At 37.9% G+C, this 20,374-nt stretch overlaps 1 protein-coding gene across 1 annotated transcript in view; it reads left to right on the top strand.

The window, feature by feature from the left end:
• CASQ2 (calsequestrin 2) overlaps positions 1-20,374 on the top strand; it is a 95,226-nt gene that overhangs the window by 15,994 nt on the left and 58,858 nt on the right. The window contains exon 2 of the mRNA XM_074188515.1: positions 19,987-20,071. Within this exon, the coding sequence (XP_074044616.1) occupies positions 19,987-20,071 (85 nt within the window). The remainder of the gene's footprint in view (positions 1-19,986; positions 20,072-20,374) is intronic.

Raw genomic sequence — 20,374 nt, 5'->3', positions numbered from 1 at the left:
AAACTTGCACCTGCTCCTCTCTTTAAAACAGATGAGGTCAGGTTTATTTTGGATTGGCCAAATGACTTCATCCTCAAGTCCTGCCAATGAACTTTCAGAAGGAGTTACTCACACTTCATTTGTATCTCTCTGTCCAACTGGGGTGTCATTGAACTCTGTGTGTGTGTGTGTGTGTGTGTGTGTGTGTGTGTGTGTGTGTGTGAGAGAGAGAGAGAGAGAGACAGAGACAGAGACAGAGACAGAGACAGAGAGACAGAGAGACAGAGAGAGAGACAGAGACAGAGACAGAGACAGAGACAGAGAGACAGAGAGAGAGAGAGAGAGAGAGAGAGAGAGAGAGAAAGAGAGAGAGAGAGAGAGAGTTTGTTTGTCATGGACCTTGAAATGATCCAAAGTGATGCTTAAGTGAGAAGCGGGAGAAGTCAGGCAATTGCTATTAGAACTGGGATAATTTTAGCAAATCAAAAAGTGTAAAAGGCATCAGCTTCAGAAAATAGAGAGAGTATAAAAAGAAATTGTCCCTTATCAAAGATCTGTGATTTCCTCCTTTTTTGAGCAGATAGCACATAGAGAGAAGATTGTCAGGAGCTGCAGTGACTGAAAAAGTTCATTACCTGATGGACAATCTCCTGATGACATGTATCTACATTGAGGCTGTTTTTCAGATGACAGATAAATTCTGTCACCAAGTTACACTAGAAACCTTTCTAGCTTAATAATAGCTCGCATTTATATATATTTCAAGGTCTGCAAATCACTTCACAAATAATATTTGCATAACAGCCTCAATTGTTATTATGATCCCCATTTTACAGATGAAGAAACTAAGGCAAAAGGAGAGGTTAAATGATTTGGTAGTGTCTAAGGTGAAATTTGAACTCAGGTCTTCCTGACTCTAAGTTCAGTGTTTCACACACTGTGGTGTGCACTAGCTGTCTGTTTAGTAAAAACCTGCCTGAACTTGTGCTTCTCTGATAAAGCTCAAGAATCTGGAACATCCTCACTTAACTTCCCAGAGTTTCAAGGAACTTTTTTTAATTTTTTTTTTTAGGTTTTGCAAGGCAATGGGGTTAAGTGACTTGACCAAGGCCATACAGCTAGGTAACTATTAAGTGTCTGAGGTCAAATTTGAACTCAGGTACTGCTGTCTCCAGGGCTGGTGCTCTATCAACTGTGCCACCTAGCTACCCCTCAAGGAACTTTTTTAAAATTTCTGCATCAGTGGAGGGAATTTTTATTTTGGAACTTTCCTGAATGCATGAAATCAAAGGACCAGATATTTAGGAAATCTTTGCCTTAGAATAAACAATGGAATGAAAATGAAATGAAATGAAAATTTTAGGGGAAAATATTTTATTATCAGATTCTTGAAAAAGAAATTGTAAATAAATGAGTGGATAAATGAACAAATAGGCAAATAACTAAACAGAGAAGAGAAGGAAAGGAAGAAAGGGGAAGGAAAAGGTAGGGAAAGAAGAAATAAAGGAATTGGACTGGAAGATTTACAAAATCAATTCCATTTCTAATTTTATGAAAAGAAAAGAAAAATCAGTAAACCTGATATCTCAGGCTATAACATTCACTTGGGTAGAGAGATTTTTCTGTATAATTATTAGGTTGACCTTAGTAACTAATCACTTTTTCAATATTTTCATTGGCTTTTTTTTAAGGTTTTTGCAAGGCAAATGGGGTTAAATGGCTTGCCCAAGGCCACACAGCTAGGTAATTATTAAGTGTCTGAGGCCAGATTTGAACTCAGGTACTCCTGACTCCAGGGTCGATGCACTATCCACTGTGCCACCTAGCCACCCCTTCATTGGCTTTTAATCACAACTCCTCTATGCTTTCTTGTCTGTTTTTGTTGAATTATTCCCCCAAAGAAGAATTATCCAATACATTGGGACTTTCCTCCAGATCTTTTAATAGTTTGTATTTACTGCCCATCTGTATAGGATTCCCCTTACATAAACAACTCAATTTCTTTTCTGATCATATGTGTCTTTGGAAATGCCTTTTTAATGTCACCTCTCATATGCTATAGCCTTTCATCCAACATGTAGTGCTGTAATTAATATGGCATGATTGGGATTTTGCCCCAAAGGATAAATATCTTCCAGGGGTGTACATCCTTCCAACATAGACTGACATTTCCATGTTTTACCACTTGGTTTTCTGTTATCCAGTATTTATAGTACTGCGACTACTTTGGGCTGCAGTTCTTAGAGTCCAGCCACTATGGTGTCCTTTACCTAAGTCCCTACCTTTTCCCCAAACCCTTTAATGGTTAGGTAGCTCAACAGATCACATGCTAGACCTAGTGTTAAAAAGACAGTTTCAAAACCAGCTTCAAATACTTCCAAGCTGTATGACTCTAGGAAAATCACTTAACAGGACTCCCTCTGTTTCCTCAACTATACATTCTAAGTTTTTACAAGGACCAAACAAGATCTTATTTGCAAAAAACTTAGCATAACAATTAACATGAGGGGCGGCTAGGTGTAGCAGTGGATAAAGTACCTGAGTTCAAATCGGGTCTCAGAGGCTTAATAATGACCTAGCAGTGTGGCCTTGGGCAAGCCACTTAAACCCCATTTGCCTTGCAAAAACCTAAAACAGTAATAATAAAAATAATAATAATAATCACAAAAGAGATAAGTAAAAAATGTCTATTCTATCCATTTTCTCTTCCTCATGTAAAACATTGACTGGATTTTGTAACAATCTACTTTCTCTTCCCATATAGCTACAACCAAGGCCAGATTGTCCTCTGCTGCCCTAAACCTACCATCAGCTCCCTCTGCAAATGAATTTCTCCTAAGTACTAGACCACAAATTCACACTAATTTTTCCTCTATGAACTGTACATTTGGACTTTTCTATCTTTATTTGGAGAGCATTCAATTAATTGGTATAATGGGTAGAGTACAAGACTTAATGTGAAAGAAACCTGAGTTTCTAGCACTTACAATAAATACTACCATCAATGTGATGGTCATCATTATCATTGTTATTATTTTCATCACTATCATCATCATTATCATGCCATTATCATCATTTTATCATCATTGTTATCATCCTTATCGTCATTATTATCACCACAACTTTCATTATTATCACAATCATCATCACTGTTGTTATCATCATCAGTGATATTATTATTATATCATCATTATCATTGCTATTTTATCAGCAACATTATCATTGTCACCGTCATCATTGTTTTGTTTTGTTTTGGCAAGGCAATGGAATTAAGTGACTTGTCCAAGGTCACACAGCTAGGCAATTATTAAGTATCTGATGTCAAATTTGAATTCAGGTCCTCCTGATTCCAGGACCAGTGCTCTAACCACTTAGCTACCTAGCTGCTCCACTGTCATCATTGTTAAGAGTGTCATCATTACCATTATTATTATCATTTTCATTGTTATTATTATCATCATTATCATTGCTTTCATCATCATCATCATCATCACTACAGGTGTCATAATTTAAAAGATACTGGAGCTACAGAGATGAATTGTTGTATCTGCTCCATAGCTTAGACTCTCTAAAAGTTCTAAGTCAAGCTAACAGTCCATGAGCACAACATAGACCCCCCCACCCCCAAACATCTACATGGACCAATATGCTACACATGCTTCTCAAAAGCCTTCTAACCTATAGGATATATTTGGCAGGAGAGAGGGTGCTAAATCATTCAATCAAATTGTCTCTATGTGGCCAAATTAAGAGGGAAATTGCCAGACCTTCGTTTTGCCTTATAAGCTATGTGGGCCCAGCCAAAGTCATTAATGAGCTAGCCAGGTTGGAGAGACTCCTTGCCAGGAGCTCCCTGCTGTTGCTTGGGCTCCCTCTCTTAGCTGGCCTTCTCTCGCCCATCTGTTCTGTTCTATGTGCAGGGCTGTCTGAGCCAACAGGTATTCTAACCCACCCAACTCTCCTTCACACATGTAGCCAGTCAGCACTCTTCCCTTGAGAGTACTCAGAAATGTCATTGGAGACAAACACGTCACCTTGCTGGGAGTGGGATGAGGGAAAGAGGCATTGTGGAGGGCATTTAAGGAAAGGTGAGTATGAAGCACTCACCAGGAAGGGATCTCATGAGGATCAAATGATATCGTGCAAACAAAATTTCAGTGAAAAGTATAAAAATATAATATAAATGAAGGGTATTCATATTACTGAACTTTAGCAACATTATACCCCATCTTCCAATAAGAAGCAGCAAAAGCAACTCATTACTAGAAGAAGTCCTATTATTAGTCCTAGAGTAGAGAAAGTATAAAGAAGTGACCTCAGGTAGAAAGGGGACTAGTTCTGGAAGACAGCTCCACCTGACTCACTCCCTAATGAACCACACAAGCTCTTCGACCCCTTTTCAGCTGCTAATAGCCCTTACCTGATTGGGGATCCTGTAATTCACAGCCTGCACCTCCTTCTGTCCTAATCATCCATATCTTTCTGACTACATGGTATGGTAAATAGAACAGTGGATTTGGGAGTTCAGAAATTCTCAGTCTGAATACTAGCTCCTTCATTCATAATCTAGTGACTTTGGAGAAGTCATTAACCTCTGTGAGGCTTACTCTCTCCATATGAAAAATAGGGCTAGCAATACTTACCTAACTTCATAGATTTTTTTTAGGTTTTTTTTGCAAGGCAGTGGGGTTAAGTGGCTTACCCAAGGCCACACTGCTAGGTAATTATTAAGTGTCTGAGACCGGATTTGAACCCAGGTACTCCTGACTCCAGGGCCAGTGCTTTATCCACTGTGCCACCTAGCTGCCCTCACTTCATAGATTTCTTGCAAGAAATGCTCCATGTTGACCTTACAGCACTAGGTAGATATTCCATCCCCCATCCCCATTTCTTTGGCTTGGCTTGCCTATCATGATTATTTCCAAGGTTCTTTCAAGAGAGACTTCATCAGACAAAAAGAGATAATATAAAAGGAAGACTAGAGTCCAAAATTGTTGAGTAACTGAGCACTGGAATCATCCTCAGTCATCCTCAATCAGGGCATAGAGAATGGATCAGTTTGAATGGTTGTCTAGCCCGCTTTCCTAACTCCCTAGCATCCAAATCTGATTCAATATAGATAATACAAAGGGGTCTATCACAGAATCAATCTGACCAGAGGTACATCTTTTCTTCCCTTTTGATAAGCAGTAATCTCAGAGTTGTTTGAGTGTGTAGTAGATCTTTTTGGACTGGCCTTATTTCTTTGTAGGAGACATTAACTATCCCAGATTAGCTTTTCCAACTACATTTTATTATCAGTATTAATGTTATCATTAGACAATAACACTTTAAAAAGGGATATTTTATATATGTGTGTGTGTTCATAAATATATATACATATATATGAGAGAGAGAGAGACACACTGTGTCTTTCCAACAACCATGTGAAGTACACATTGTGGGACTGAATAGACTGAGATGAAATTTAATAATGTTATTCTTATACTTGAGTTTAAAAAACAGTTTCTCAAGTGCAAGATCAAGGTGGGATGGTTAGAAATCAGGTCATATAAAAATAATTGAAGATGTTAATATAAAATTAAATATGATTCAATAATATGATAAGGCAGGGGTTGGGGGAGCCAATTTTCTACTAATTTTCACTGAGAAATATAGCTTTCAGGAATGAGAAAGCAGTAGTGTAGAACTGTGATTGGTCTCAAACACCATGTTTTAGGAAAGACATTGATGGAGAATGTCTGGAGCAAGCCATTAAAAATGGTGAAGAGCATTAAATTTATGACATATAAGGAATGACTGAAGAAAGTAGGTATGCTTGGTCTAAAGAAAAGAAATCTCAAGGGGCTGTAATTGATGTCTTCAAGTATTTGAAAGGACTGATCCATGAAAAGAGGATTAATCTAATTCTATCTGTCCACAAAAGACAGAATTAAGAGAAATAGGTGGGAAGAACAGATTCAAATACAAATTTAGACAATGTCAATAAAAGCTTCCAGATAACTGGAGCTATCTAAAGGCAGAATGGTCCTTCTCAAGTGGTAGCGGGTATTAAAGATTTCCTTGGAAGTGTTCAGGCAGAGTACTGAAAGATAACATTATCCCATTTTACAGATGAGAAAACTGAGACAGAAAAATTAAATGATTTTTCCAAGGTCAAATGATGATGATATTTGTCCTTTGTTACTGAAAAAGACCACAACATCAGGGAAGTGGTGTTATGACAAGCACATGACTTGGATTTGAGTGAAGGGTTGCTGTGCTAAGTCACCAGCCTCACCTTCTCCTCCAGAGCCAGTGGCCAGATATGAATCAGGATAACTGGAGATGGCTGTTCAAGAGACAATCCAAAGTCAAACAGCTAGACAATCTCTGCAGTTAGAATAAATTCAGGTTTTTCTTCTCTTAAGGACCAGAAATTTATTCACTATGTTGAACTGCTATAATGGGTAATAGTTATTAAAGGGCCCATAAGACAGGCATTATTATCTAAATTTGCATCTATCCCAGTTAGAGCTTCCTCCTCAGAGAGCATAAAGAATTTTTAGAGCTTAACCAGTAGTTCCCTTGTCAGGTGATCCTTCTCAATAACTGCCTCTCCCTTCTCCCAGTGCTTCCTTCTTTATTACTCTTTCTCTCTCACTCTTTTTGTTTGAGATCATTCCACCATAATCAATTTACACTCATGCCCTCTGCAAATGTAGACTTCATCTAATTACCCTAAATTGATAAATTTCCCTAGCAGTTATATGTATCATTTTCCCATGTAGGAAATTTAAATAAATAAAATGGAACTTCTCTCCCAAATATTTTATTTTTTCCAATTACATGTAAAATTTTTTTAAAAGTTTTGAGTTTCAAATTCGCTTCCTCTGTCCCACCCATTCTCTTTCATTGAGAAGGCAAGCAATTTGATGAAGATTATACATGTGCAATCATATTTCCATATTAGTCATGTTGTGAAAGAAAACAGAGACCAAAAAAAAGAATGAAAATTTTCAAAAGATCCATCAGTTCTTTCTCTGGAGGTAAATAGAATTTTTAATCATAAGTCCTTTGGAATTTTCCTAAATCATTGTATTGTTGAGAATAGTTAAGTTATTCACAGATGATTATTGTACAATATTGCTACTACTGTGTATGGTATTCTCCTGGCACTGGTTGCCTTTGATACTTTCAGTAGTAAGAACTTATGTAAAATTCTGTCAAAACTGGGTTACCTAGGGGGCGGCTAGGTGGCACAGTGGATAGAGCACTGGCCTTGGAGTCAGGAGTACCTGCGTTCAAATCCAACCTCAGACACTTAATAATTACCTAGCCGTGTGGCCTTGGGCAAGCCACTTAACCCCATTGCCTTGCAAAAACAAAAACCAAAAATTGGGTTACCCAGAGTATTATTATACAGAGTGTTGTAAGTATTTCTTGCCACCATGCCTGCCTGGGTTCTGGATCCTCAGTCATCAATTGAGTCAAACAAAGCAGTGTTCTTGCTCCCATACTTTTTATCATGATGTTTTCAGTTATGTTATCAAATGCTTTCACTGAGGATGAACATGGCCTCAAGGTCAGCTACCACACTGATGGTAAATTCTTCAACTTGAAAATGTCACAAGTCAAGACCAAAGTAAAGGGAGTTGATGCCTGGTCTTCTGTTTGCAGATGATTGTGACCACAATGCAGCCTCTGAACTGAGATGCAAAAAAGTATGGATTCTCTGCTGCTTGTGCTCATTTTGGTTTAGCAATTAGCACCAAAACAACAAAACAACATGTGCTCCATTAACCAGCACCATACCATCCAGATGTGGAACCTTTGGTTCCATAAAGAAGTTCACTTACCTTGGCAGTGTACTTTCCAGGGATGTACACATTGCATTGGCACATGCATTACCAGAGCCAGCGCAGTGTTTGGGAGACTCCACAGAAAAGTGTGGGAAAGAGTGCTTTTAGACTGACTACCAAATGAAAGCCTACAGAGCCATTGAAACCCATTGTTCCAATACTTGTGAAACCTGGACAGTCTACCAGCACCATGCCAGGAAACTGAATTGCTTCCATTTAAATTGTCTTAGGAAGATTCTGAAGATCACCTGGCAGGAGAAGATACCAGACACTGAGGCTTTTTCTCGAACTAAACTGCCAAGCATTCAAATTCTGTTACAGAAAGCGCAACTCCAATGAACCAACCACATTGTTCAAATGCTAAATGTATGATGACCAAAAAAGACTATTACATGGAGAACTTATACAGGGCAAGTGCTCAGACAGTGATCAGAGAAAGCAATACAAGGACAATCTCATGATCACTCTTAAGAACTTTGGGATTGATTGTGTGACATGGAAGATACTGGCACAGAATCATCCAGCATGGTGAACATCAGAGAATGTATTGTGCTCTATGAGCCAAGCAAAATTGATGTTAACTCAAAAGAAACACAAAATGAACAAATTTAAAGAATTCACCCCAAAATTCACATGAACTATTTGTACTCAACCTGTGGTAGAGCATTCCAATTCATATTGATCTGATCAGTCGAACTCTGACACATTGTAATTTGACTCTAATAAAGTAATATCATTTGATCTTCTTTAAGAATGAAAGACAACAACCAACTCCTTCTAACTGATCTAATAATGGTAAAGTTCTCAGGAGATAAAAATATCATCTCCCCATATAGGATTGCAAATAGTTTAACTTTATCAAGTTCCTTATGATTTCTCTTTCATGTTTAGCTTTTCATGTTCTCTTCACTCTGGTGATGGAGTGTCAGACTTTCTATTCAACTCTGGTCTTTTCATCAGAAATGTTTGAAAGTCCTTGATTTCATTAAATATACACTTTCCCCCTTAAAGGATTATATGCTCTATTTTACTGGATAGGTTATTTTTTTTTTAGATTTTTCAAGGCAGTGGGGTTAAGTGGCTTGACCAAGGCCACACAGCTAGGTAATTATTAAGTGTCTGAGGTCACATTTGAACTCAGGTAATCCTGACTCCAAGGCCAGTGCTATATCGCCACCTAGCCGTCCCCTGGATAGGTTATTCTTGATTGTAATCCTAGCTCCTTTGCTTTCTGAAATATCATATTCCAGGCCCTCCAAACCATTAATGTAAAAACTGCTAAATTTTGTGTCCTCCTGACTGTGACTCCTTGATATTTATTGTTTCTTCCTGCTTGCAATATTTTCTCCTTGACCTGGGAGTTCTAGAATTTGGCTATAATATTCTTGGTAATTTTCAGGAGGTGATCAGTGGATTCTTTCAATTTCTATTTTAACTTCTGCTTCTGGAATATCAATTTTACTAAATAATTTCTTGAAAAAAAATGATATCTAACTTTTTTTTAATCATGACTTTATCAGGACTTTAAATGACTTCTCCTCAATCTATTTTCCAGGTCTGTTGTTTTTTGATGAGATATTTAATATTTTCTATTTTTTCATTATTTTGATTTTGTTTGATTATTCCTTAATGTCTTATGGAGTCATTAGTGTCCACTTGTCCAATTGTTAGGGAGCAATTTGTGCTTCTTTTTAATTTGACTGATTCTGATTGTTAAGGAGTTGTTGGGATTTTTTTTTCAGAACATTTCTGTATCTCATTGACCATTAGGTCAATTCTGTTTTTAAGGTGTAATTTTTCAGCACTTTTTGTACCTCTTTTACCAAGCTGTTAACTTCCTTTTCATAATTTTCTAGTATTACTCTAAAATTTCTTTCCCCAGTTTTTACTCTACCACTCTTATCATTTTCTTTAATGCTTCCAGGAATTCTTGCTGAGCTTGGATCCAAATAGCATTTCCCTTTGAAACTTTGCTAGTAGCTGTTTTCACATTATTGTATTCTGAATTTTGTCTTAGTCTTCCCTGCCAACATAGGGCATGACTTGGGATGGATGATGCTAAGTGCCTCATAAGAGATCTTGAATACCAGGAGTTTGGGTTTACTAGAGAAGTATCTGAGAAGAGATGTGGTAGGATGTATATAGAGCTTTAGAATAATTAACCTAGTGTGATCAGCTATTTGGAAATAAGAGAATGTGTAAGCAATGAGAAGTTAGGCAAGAGTCAACAAGTCCTGAACATAGGACTGGCAGCGTGATGGAGAAGAAGGAACAGAGGGAAGAATCAATTGGCCTTGGTAAATGATCAGAATTGGAGGAAGCAAGGGAGGAGTTAAAGAGAAATCCAAGTATTTGAGGTTACATGACTAAGAGAAGAAAGGTAGGAGAGAAGAAAAAAGCAATGATTTAGAGTCAGGAGATCTAGGTCTATTTCTTGGTTCAGTCCCACCTTACCTGTGTGAATTAATCAGTTCACCTTCCCCCTACCCCAATCTTCACTAAATTACCCATAAAGGATCTGTTCTTCACATTGGAGGAGGCTTTCTTCAGGTTCTTTGAACATCTCAAAATTATGATTATAGCTAGTTTTGCTGTTCTTCTTTGTTCACTTGCTTAAAAAAACTCAAACAAATAAAACAACCAATTCTTTGTTATGAGAAATGACTCTCTGGTTGGGGAAGGAGGAAACAATTCAGAAATGTAAGTTATTTAAAAAATAAAAGATAATAAATATTAATGGAAAAATTCTTAATTAAACCTGACTTATTATTGTCCTTCCCCAACCATCTCTTCCTCCTAGTTTTTGTATTTATATCAAAGTTACAACCAATCTCTAATCAAAATAATTCACATTTATATTGCACTGGAATCTTTGCAAATTCACTGCTTTTCCCACCACTCTATCGTCAGTTGTCATCAGTTATTTTTCTCTTATCAAGGAAAGAGAAGTGGGGAGGTCACCTAGTGAGAATGAGAGACAACAGATACATTTGCCTGGCATTGTCTCCCCCCATTAGATTGCAATCTATTAGAGAGCAGGGACTGCCATTATTAATTGTATTCTCAAAGCTTAGCACAGTGTCTGACATGTGTAGGCATTTAATATATATTTATTGGATTGGATTAGAATAGTGAGAAAGAAATTAAGTTACAAAGCATTAAGAAATGCATGGATTATAAGATTGCATCAACATGTTTGTAGTTGGCAGATGGAGAAATTTTAAATGAAGAGGTAAAATAGATAAAAATAGATAATAATAGGTGGCATGTATGTTCTGTGGGGTTTATAAGGCTCTTTACATATTTTTTTTCATTTTTCCTAACAGCAACCCTGTCATGTAGTTGCTATTATTAACCCCCATTTTACAGATAACAAAACAGGGAGGTTAAATGATTTTCCCAGGTCACACAACTAACTCAATTATTCCTGACTCCAGATCCAGGGCTATGTTTAGGTGGGGTATAGATTCACTGAACTTCGTGTCTGATCCCTATTTGGAAACAAAGGGCAGTACCTCAAATACATCCAGGGACAGCTAGTACAGTAACTGGCCCCCTTCTCCTTCTACCCTTCTCTACAGCTCTGTAGATGCCTAGCCTATGAAAGGACTCTGATTTCTCACCAACAGCTGCACCCCATGAGTCCTCCCTACCACACCCTTTGGCAACAAGGAATAGCCTCCAGGGCAGACTGAGCCAGGGCAAAGACTGTCACACATGGCCAGGATGCCATCTTTGAGAATGGGGGAGACTCCTGGCTCCCCTTGTCCATAAGGACTTGTGGGTGCGTAAGGGAGAAAGAAGCAGGGGGAAGAATGTATGTATCCTATATGCATCCTAGCAGCTTCAAAATGAAAAGTGGGGGGCATGGTGGGGAATATCACTCTGATCTTTTGCACAAATTAAATGCTCCTTACTCTAGTCATTAAAAATATCCTGTGTTCCTACCCTTCCTTCCTGTATAAGCCATGAGCCAAGTGACTGCTTCAATCCCTCAGTCTCTTATGGTGCTTGGCAACTGGTCAAACAATACAACAATTGCTTGTAGGCCTCAGAAATGAGAGCAAAGCAAGTTCAAATGAACTGACATTTATCTTCAGTAATCTTCTGTCACTTTTAACCACCCTCAAATTAGACCTTGGGCTATGTATAGCTGGAAAAAAATGACACGTGATGTTTCAGTGGGGGGGGGGGATGTTGGGGAGGAGGGTGGAGGTCCTATTTGATGGCATTTACTTCAGTGAATAAGGCTGCGAAAGTTTAAAGTTGTAGCCTCTGAGTTAAAGATATACCAGGTGGTAGGATTTTGAAAAGAAAAAGATCATAGAGAAGGTTTTTCTTTGGAAGTTTGGGGGATGCTCTTGGGAATGTCCACAGTTGGTCCCCCATGTCATAGAGAAGTATCCAGTCCAATTCTACAAACATTTATGGACTATCTTAAAGACCACCCAAATGGCCCTTTCCTACATCAAGTTAGAAACCAGCTATTTGTATCCTGATCCCTCATGATACTTTGTGCCTCTCTTTTTCACATAGCACATTCTTTTCTGTTTCATACTTGTAGTACTCAGGTTCTTTCTAATATAAAGCCCCAAACACTTCCCCAATCAAAAAAAAAGAAAAAGAAAAGAAAAGAAAAGAAAGGAAAACTTCCCTAGGTCCATAGCATTTTTTTTGTTTGGTTGGTTTTTTTTAGGTTTTTGCAAGGCAAATGGGGTTAAGTGGCTTGCCCAAGGCCACACAGCTAGGTAATTATTGGTCCATAGCATTTTGCAGGTCAGTATCCACTCAGAACTGGAGCTTGTGAGCCCCCACCAATGTGTTTTCTTTTACTAGGTCAACCAGAGGACTCATCATTTCAAAGCAAAAGATATTTAATCAAACATAGCAAAATTAGTGAAAACAGTTTCCCCTAATACACAGCATATATCCTCTCATGGATTTTCCTACTATCCAAGGGGAAAGAGGCATTGAACATATATCAGCCTAGAATGCTAGCAGAGGGGCACAATATAGGGAACAAATAACCAGGGCCAGACCCTTCCCAGACAAATATGTGTACAGAGAACAGACAGGATCAGAGCCCACCCAGGGCTGGGGAGCTCCTACCTTGGGTCTTCAGATCGCTCTCTGCTGCCATCTGCTGGGCATCTCTGCTCTCTAAGGAGCATTTTGCCTGTGCTGTGACTCTCCACTGAAGTCAAGTCCGCAGGATTGTTTCTCCTGCTCTTTGCTACCACCAGCTGGTCATATGCTGCTATCAGCCTTTTTATTCCAGCATCTAGGGGGAGAGACTCTCAGTTCTTTCATTTATCTATAAATACCAATGCTGTAATTAGCTCTTTTATTATGCGACCCAAGGAGCTTTCTTTCACATTACTTTTCTATATTTAATGTGATCTGTGTTGCTTATTCTAAACTTTTATCTGAGTTAAGGTCCAAAATTCCTTTTAATGTTAAGTCTATAATGTATACATAGATATATGTATACAATAGTGTGTGTGTGTGTGTGTGTGTGTGTGTGTGTGTGTGTGTGTATGAGGAACCAGGTATGGGACTAGGAAGACCTAGATTCAAGATCCACCTCTAACACATATGGTATGATTCTGGGTGAGTCTCTTAGTCTTTGTCAGCCTCAGTTTCCTAATCTGTAAAAAAAGAGATGATGATAATAATAATGATACTCTTATCCCATGACTGTTATAAAGATAAAATGACATAATATTTATAAAGCACTCTGCAAACCTTAAAGTGTTAGCTAATCTAATTATCATTGTTATTGTTTGAGTTTTGATGGACTCTCAAACAAGATCATCTAGTTAAGGTTCTCCATTCCAAATTCCACAACCTCTATACTGTATGTAGTAAACTCCTCTATAAGCATGATGAGATTGTGTCATTTGCCATGAAGAAAAATCTCAAGATATTTCACCTAAATAGGAGATTCCTTGAGTAAGAGTTGAGAGAGAGAGAGTCCATTAGCCAAAGGGCTATCATTGAGGGAAAAAAAAAAACTCTAATCTTATTCTACAGTGTCCCAAAGGAAAACAGGCTGACATTTTAAAAAGACAGATACAGGTTTGATTTACATAAATGAGAGCTATCCAAAATTAAAGATGTTGCCTTGAGTTTCCCCAGGGACCATCACCAATCATCTTGACATATCTTGCTACTAGATCCCAATGATTGGAGGAGTGAGGCTGATGACTTTGCACAGCTTTGCCTCACTTGAACCCAATTCTCTCACAAGGCAAGACATCGCCCTTCTGATATCACCGGTCCTCTTCTAGAACAAAGGACAAGCAACAAAAGTAGGTTTCCCCACACTAGAAGGGCTCAAGCAAAGATGACACCATTTGTTGGGTACATTCTGATAGAGGACATTCTGATTCTGGTATGGATTAGACTATTTTCTAATGCTGAGATTCTGTCATTCTTTGAATTAAAAATCATTCATTATCTATTTATTTAAGAAGAGCTAAAAACAGCTCCCTTGCAACCCTCTCCCACTTTAGCTGGAGTTATTATCTGTACTTTGATCAAACTAAATATTTTCCAAGAGAGAATGCAGTTCAATTTTTATGTATTTCACATAGATCAGGAGCTTGCTTAGCCTAGGTTTAGTGAGATTTTAGTGTGACCACATTATGGTTTCATTTTTGAAGCTATATCTTGGCTATTTGTTCAAGCAACTTGCAAAGAGTGGCCCTTATGGATTATAAACTCCACCACAAGGGGAAGGCCAGGGTCTTATATATTTTTTCTATTCCACCAACATATGTTGCAGCTGTACCTGGTGAATGCTTCAAAATGTTTGATGACCAGCTACTAGGAAATCAAGGACACCCTATTACTTATATGGAGTATGAAACCAAAAAGTCCCCAGAGATCCATCAAGGGCTTGCTCAAGCTCACAAAAACTGGTTGTTAATTTTCAGATTGAGCATTTACACTTGGGAAATGGGTAAATGTGACAAATCATGACCTGATCTATTGTTTTGTTGATTGTCTAGACTTTAAAAAATGCTAAATATAGTATGCTGTGGAAATGCTTGTTTTATTCCATAAATTAAAAATAAAAAATTTTTAATTAAAAAATAAAATCCTAAAGATGAAAGTAAACATCTTTTAAAAATTATGTCTTTTAAATATATTTATGATGTTATGTTCTTTTAATAAAGTTCTCCACTTTGTAAAATAATGATGATGATGATGATAACAACAATAAAAATCCTCTTAAAGAAAGGTATGCCATGAGTCCATTTTTGGGGGAGAGACCTCATTGTTAAACATTTAGCAACCCACTTATGGGTCAGTGTCATGTTGATGGAAAGCAGAGCAGATTTTATCATAAATATCAAACAAATATAACTCTCCCTAGACCATCCCTCACATTGTTTATTTCGTGATTTCAAGGGTAATAGTGTGGCAGATGTAATTACGAGAGTTGATGTCTAAGAAAGCCCGGGCTCAAACTCCACCTCTAACATTTACTAGTCATAAGACCTTGGACAATTTGCTGAGAGATGTCAGTCCCTTCTATATTGGAAATAGCATTAGCTCTGGAGCCAAAGGGTTCAAATGGCACCTCAGATTACTTCTTATTTGCCCTTGGGCAAGTCCCTAATCTGCCTATGGTTGTCAGATTTCTCAGCTGTAAAATGTTTGGGTTGAATTGGTTTGATCACTTCTTTAGATGACCTGCGAACTATCTATTTTCCACTCCTCATTCTTATGAGTCAACTTTCGCATCAACGAAAAAGGTGGAGAAAGAGGAAGCCATTCTGTAAAATTTGTTGTTTAATCATTTTTCAATCGTGACCAACTCTTCTTTGATCTAATTGGAGTTTTCTTTGGCAAAGATACTGATGTGGTTTACCATGTCTTTCTCCATCTGTAAGATTAGCCAAAACATTAACCAAATGTGATGAGGTACCCCACATACCTCCCCACTTCTGAAAAAAATACACAGAGGGAGGTATATTTTCTCAATTCTTCTTCAGGGACAGATTTCATGGTTATTATAATTATAGATCTATGTTGCTTTTGGCAGGAAGGGATGTTTTTCCATTTATATTATTCTAGCCATTATATAGACTTTTTCTTGGTTATTTAGTCTTTCAGTAGTTCATTTAAATCTTTCTATGTTTTTCTGAATTCTTCATATTACTCTTGTATAATATATGCATTTCTTATTCCCTTATTTTCATGTGCCATACATAGGTTTAGCCTTTCACTTATAGATGGGTGTGTACTTTGTTTCCAGAATTTCACTCTTTTAAAAAAGTGTTGCTATGAATATGTATTATAACTTTTAAGAGGCTAAATACTGGTTAATTTTCTAGCTACTTCTTTTCTGAACCTGTTTCTAGTCCTTCCTATAAAGATTCCTCCTCTCTCCACCCCACCCCCAACTCATGACTGAAATTACTTTCTCAGATCTTTGCAATGCAAATACAGCTATAAAACCAGTCACATGTCTGAGCTAATCAATCATGTCATGGACCCTCCAGTTTTACAAGGATTCAATGAATGAAAAGCAAACTGCTTGACTCTGTGGGGGAGCTGAGAAAGAGTTCCATCCCTTTGGAAGAAGACAGGCTTCTGGACCATCTTCTATCTTTATGCCATTGGGTTCCGTTATAGAGGAACCACTTTATAATTCCTATTACAATATAGTCAGTTTTAAAGGGATTATCTACATTCTTTGACTGAGAGGGCATCATTTAGGCTGAACTAGAATGAAATAAGCAGGTCTCTCCTCTGCCCACCCACCCCAGTATTCTGGAATCTTTTTATATCAAAAATCTTTATTGCAATGGGATTTCTTATCATGATCTGACTTGTAGTGCCATATAAATATGAATAACAATGCTATTTATCAGTAGTTATCATTATCTTGTTTATGGTGCTTTCTTATTGTAATTAGGCTGGGGTTATAAGGATTCCTTATTTTTAAACCCAATCCTCAAGACCTACCTCAAATGGTACCTTCTTTGATTTGTGTCCTACCCCCAACCTTTTAGGAATGATCTCTTCCTCTTCTTCAATCCACTTAGGATCTGTTCTTTTTTTGGTTGAAAGAGTTTCTTTTGTACCTGATTTATCTCACCTCTGGAGTATAAGCTCCTAGAAAAATAGGGACCATAGGGGGCAGCTAGGTTGCATAGTGGATAGAGCACTGGCCCTGGAGACAGGAGGACCTGAGTTCAAATTCGACCTTAGACACTTAATAATTGCCTAGTTGTGTGACCTTGGGCAAGTCACTTAACCCCATTGTCATGAATAAATAATAAGTTAAAAAAAGAAAATAGGGACTATGTCTTGCTCATTTTTGTGTCACCATCACCATGCAAAGCATATGATAAGTACTTAGTAAATATGTGTTGAAATTGCATGAATTTCCCTCTGAAGAGTTCATAGTATCATAGATTTAGAACTCAAAGGAACCATTGAAGTCATCTGGTCCAACTACCTAATTTTACAGGTTAGGAAATGGAGATCTTAAAGAAGTGAAATGAATTGCCCATAGTCGCTCAAATAAGGAAGAACAAGATGGAATTTGAACTGCACTCTCTTACATTCAAATCCAATGCCCCATCCACTATACCACACTGCCTCTTTTCAGAACCACTAAAAGGTAATGTGGTAGGAGAGACAATGGAATGAGAGCATGAGCTTTACAGGCAGAAGACCTAGGTCTACTTCCTGACTCTAGGACTTCATAGCAATGGTATCTGGCATAGAGTGTTACATAAATACTAGTTATTAGGTTATTGCTATTATTAGTAGCAGATGCAGTTTCTATGAATCTGAGTTTCCTCATCTGTAAAACAGGCACAATCTTATTTTATTTGTACCATTAATGAAAAAAGCAATTTGGAAGAATGTAAACTGAGACTAACAAGATATCAAAGACACAACAGGCTTGTTGTGAGTCACTTTGATGTAGTGGAAAGAATGCTAGACTGAAATGGGGATTGAAACCCATCATTACTACTTACTACTTGTATTAGCTTGGGGAAGTTAGTTACCCTCCCATTAGCCGCATCTCTGAAATGAGGAGGATGAATGAGCTGACTTTTCCCCCAGCCCTAAAACTATGATCATCATCCTTGCTTTAACCAATACATACAGGTGAGCACACATAATTCATACCTGAGAATATAGCCAAGATAATTCCCCATCCCTTTCTGATTGATCCTTGCTTGGGGGCCAACCTGGGTAAAGGCACAGCAATGCGACATGAAGCTCAGGGAACAGCTAGGAGATCAATTTGCCAGATATAAAGAATACATGAAGGGGAAGGAGATGAGTCTGAAAAGATCAAAAGGTGTCTATCTGTCCCTCATAGAGGATAGTGATTGGTTGTCCATGAACATGGAATGTGGAACAATTTGACACATGTGGGTCACCCTTGTTTGGAGAATTGTGTTGATCTGTTGAGAACAACAAAGAGCTCTCACCTGGCTCCCTCTTCTCTCCCTTCTTCAAAGTCAACCATCTCCATAACAACAACAATGTTCAGATAATAAACAAACCTTGAAACATCTGCAAAGAAGATCTGGTCACTACGTGTGCTTTGTCCACTTGTCTGCTTTCGAATCTGCTGTCTTCAGGGAGCACTTGGAAGTGGGGAGAGGCTGGTACATACTTCAGCTATTGTCAGCAGGTGTGGCCTTGCTATCTTCAACGTTGAACCTGGCCTGCCTTCCTAGTGTGGCGATAGGATTCAAGGTTAGGGAGGTGCTATCTTTGCAGTGAGTGATGACAAGACTGGAGTGGGAGGTGAGAGAAAAATGTGGAAATCTCAGCACATACCAAGACCAGGTTGAAACAGACTTCTCTGGCTAATCTCTGACCTTGTGGCCATATCTATCCATCCATGACAAAGGAGGGCAATTTGCTGTTTATGAGGAAATCCTGAGACACAAATGGGATGAGAAAATAATCTGACTCATGAATTTGGGTGGAAAAAAATTAAGAAATAATTACTACAACCTAACTGAACCATGAGAGTTGATAGCTATTCCTGGGGGTGACAAGGTTCAGTGAATAAAACATTGGGTTTAAGAGTCAGGCAGACTCAGGGGCAGCTAGATGGTGCAGTGGATAGAGCACTGGTCCTGGAGTCAGGAGTCCCTGAGTTCAAATCCGGCCTCAGACACTTAATAATGACCTAGCTGTGTGGCCTTGGGCAAGCCACTTAACCCCCATTTGCCTTGCAAAAACCTAAAAAAGAAAAAAAAAGAGTCAGGCAGACTCATATTCCCAAATTCAAATCTGATCTCAGACATTTACTAGCTGTGCGATTCTGGGCAAGTCACCTAAACGCTGTTATTTCCTCTTCTACAAATTAAGCTAGAGAAGGAAATGGCAAAACATTCTAAGATCTTTGCAAGAAAACCCCAAATGGAAGTCATTTGGTGGTATCTCATAAATCAACTATGAATCATGAAGGTTAACCTATGGTTGTACATCCTTGGACGGGTGATTGTTCCCAATAGATAGGAATCAACTCTGATTGGTTTACAATTATGAATGAATGAATATTATAATGAGAGAAAGACCTATTCTAATGAAGGGCCTGACACATGATTTTGATTATGTTACTCATGGACAAAGAGAGACCCATCTCATGCCAGACCACGCCCACCTTGGGCAATCTATACAAAAGGTTCTATAAGAATGCCATTAGATAAGATGGTCTAGGTGGAGTAAATTTGGGGGCAAGATCACAAAAGTTCTTGAGAAGCTGGACTCTAAATGAGGAAACAGATGGGGGAAAAAACCTGGATCCCCCCCACCCCCTGATATTAATTTGCTATTGTTATAAGAGAGAAATTATTTCTCTCACTTCCACAAAAAAATGTGTTGCTATAAATATATGAGATTTTTCTTTCTGCCTTCAACCTTCTTGAAATATATGTCCAAACTATGGTATCTGTGGATCAAAATATCTGAACAATTTAAGTAACAATTTTTCTTGCAGAATTCCAAATTGCTTTGCAAAAGGCTTAGAACAATTCATAGCATCACCCATAGTACCCTTCCTAACCTTCCAAAACAGACTATTTTCAACTTTGGTCATCTTTGCCAATTTGGTGAGCTTGAGGTACACACTCAGAGCTATTTTAATTAGTTTTCATCTTTCTGTTTTCTTCAGCTGACAGCCCAGGTCCTGGAACACAAAGACATAGGTTTTGCCTTGGTGGACTCCAAGAAGGAAGCCAAACTTGCTAAAAAGCTAGGTAAGTGTGATTTTCAGAAGATACCAAGGGGAGAAACAAGCCACTGAACATTTGTATTATTTTCCATATGAAAATCTAACCACTTTTAAACAAAATGAAAAATTTGAAAATGTAGCTACCTTTAAACAAAATTTGAAACAAAATGTATGATTTTGATACTAGCTGAACAGTCTATGCAAAAGGGAAAAGAGAATTCAGCCATGAATAATTATAAATTATGTAAAATTCTGATTAATATAAATTATAGGCATGAACAATAAATGACATTTATATAACATGAGGGTTTAATTTATTTAATAATAG

Source organism: Macrotis lagotis, chromosome 5 (assembly GCF_037893015.1).
Source record: "Macrotis lagotis isolate mMagLag1 chromosome 5, bilby.v1.9.chrom.fasta, whole genome shotgun sequence".
In the NCBI taxonomy this organism is placed as follows: Eukaryota; Metazoa; Chordata; class Mammalia; order Peramelemorphia; family Peramelidae; genus Macrotis; species Macrotis lagotis.
The sequence above is the reverse complement of the archived record's forward strand: the minus strand, read 5'-3'. Positions and strand labels throughout refer to the sequence as shown.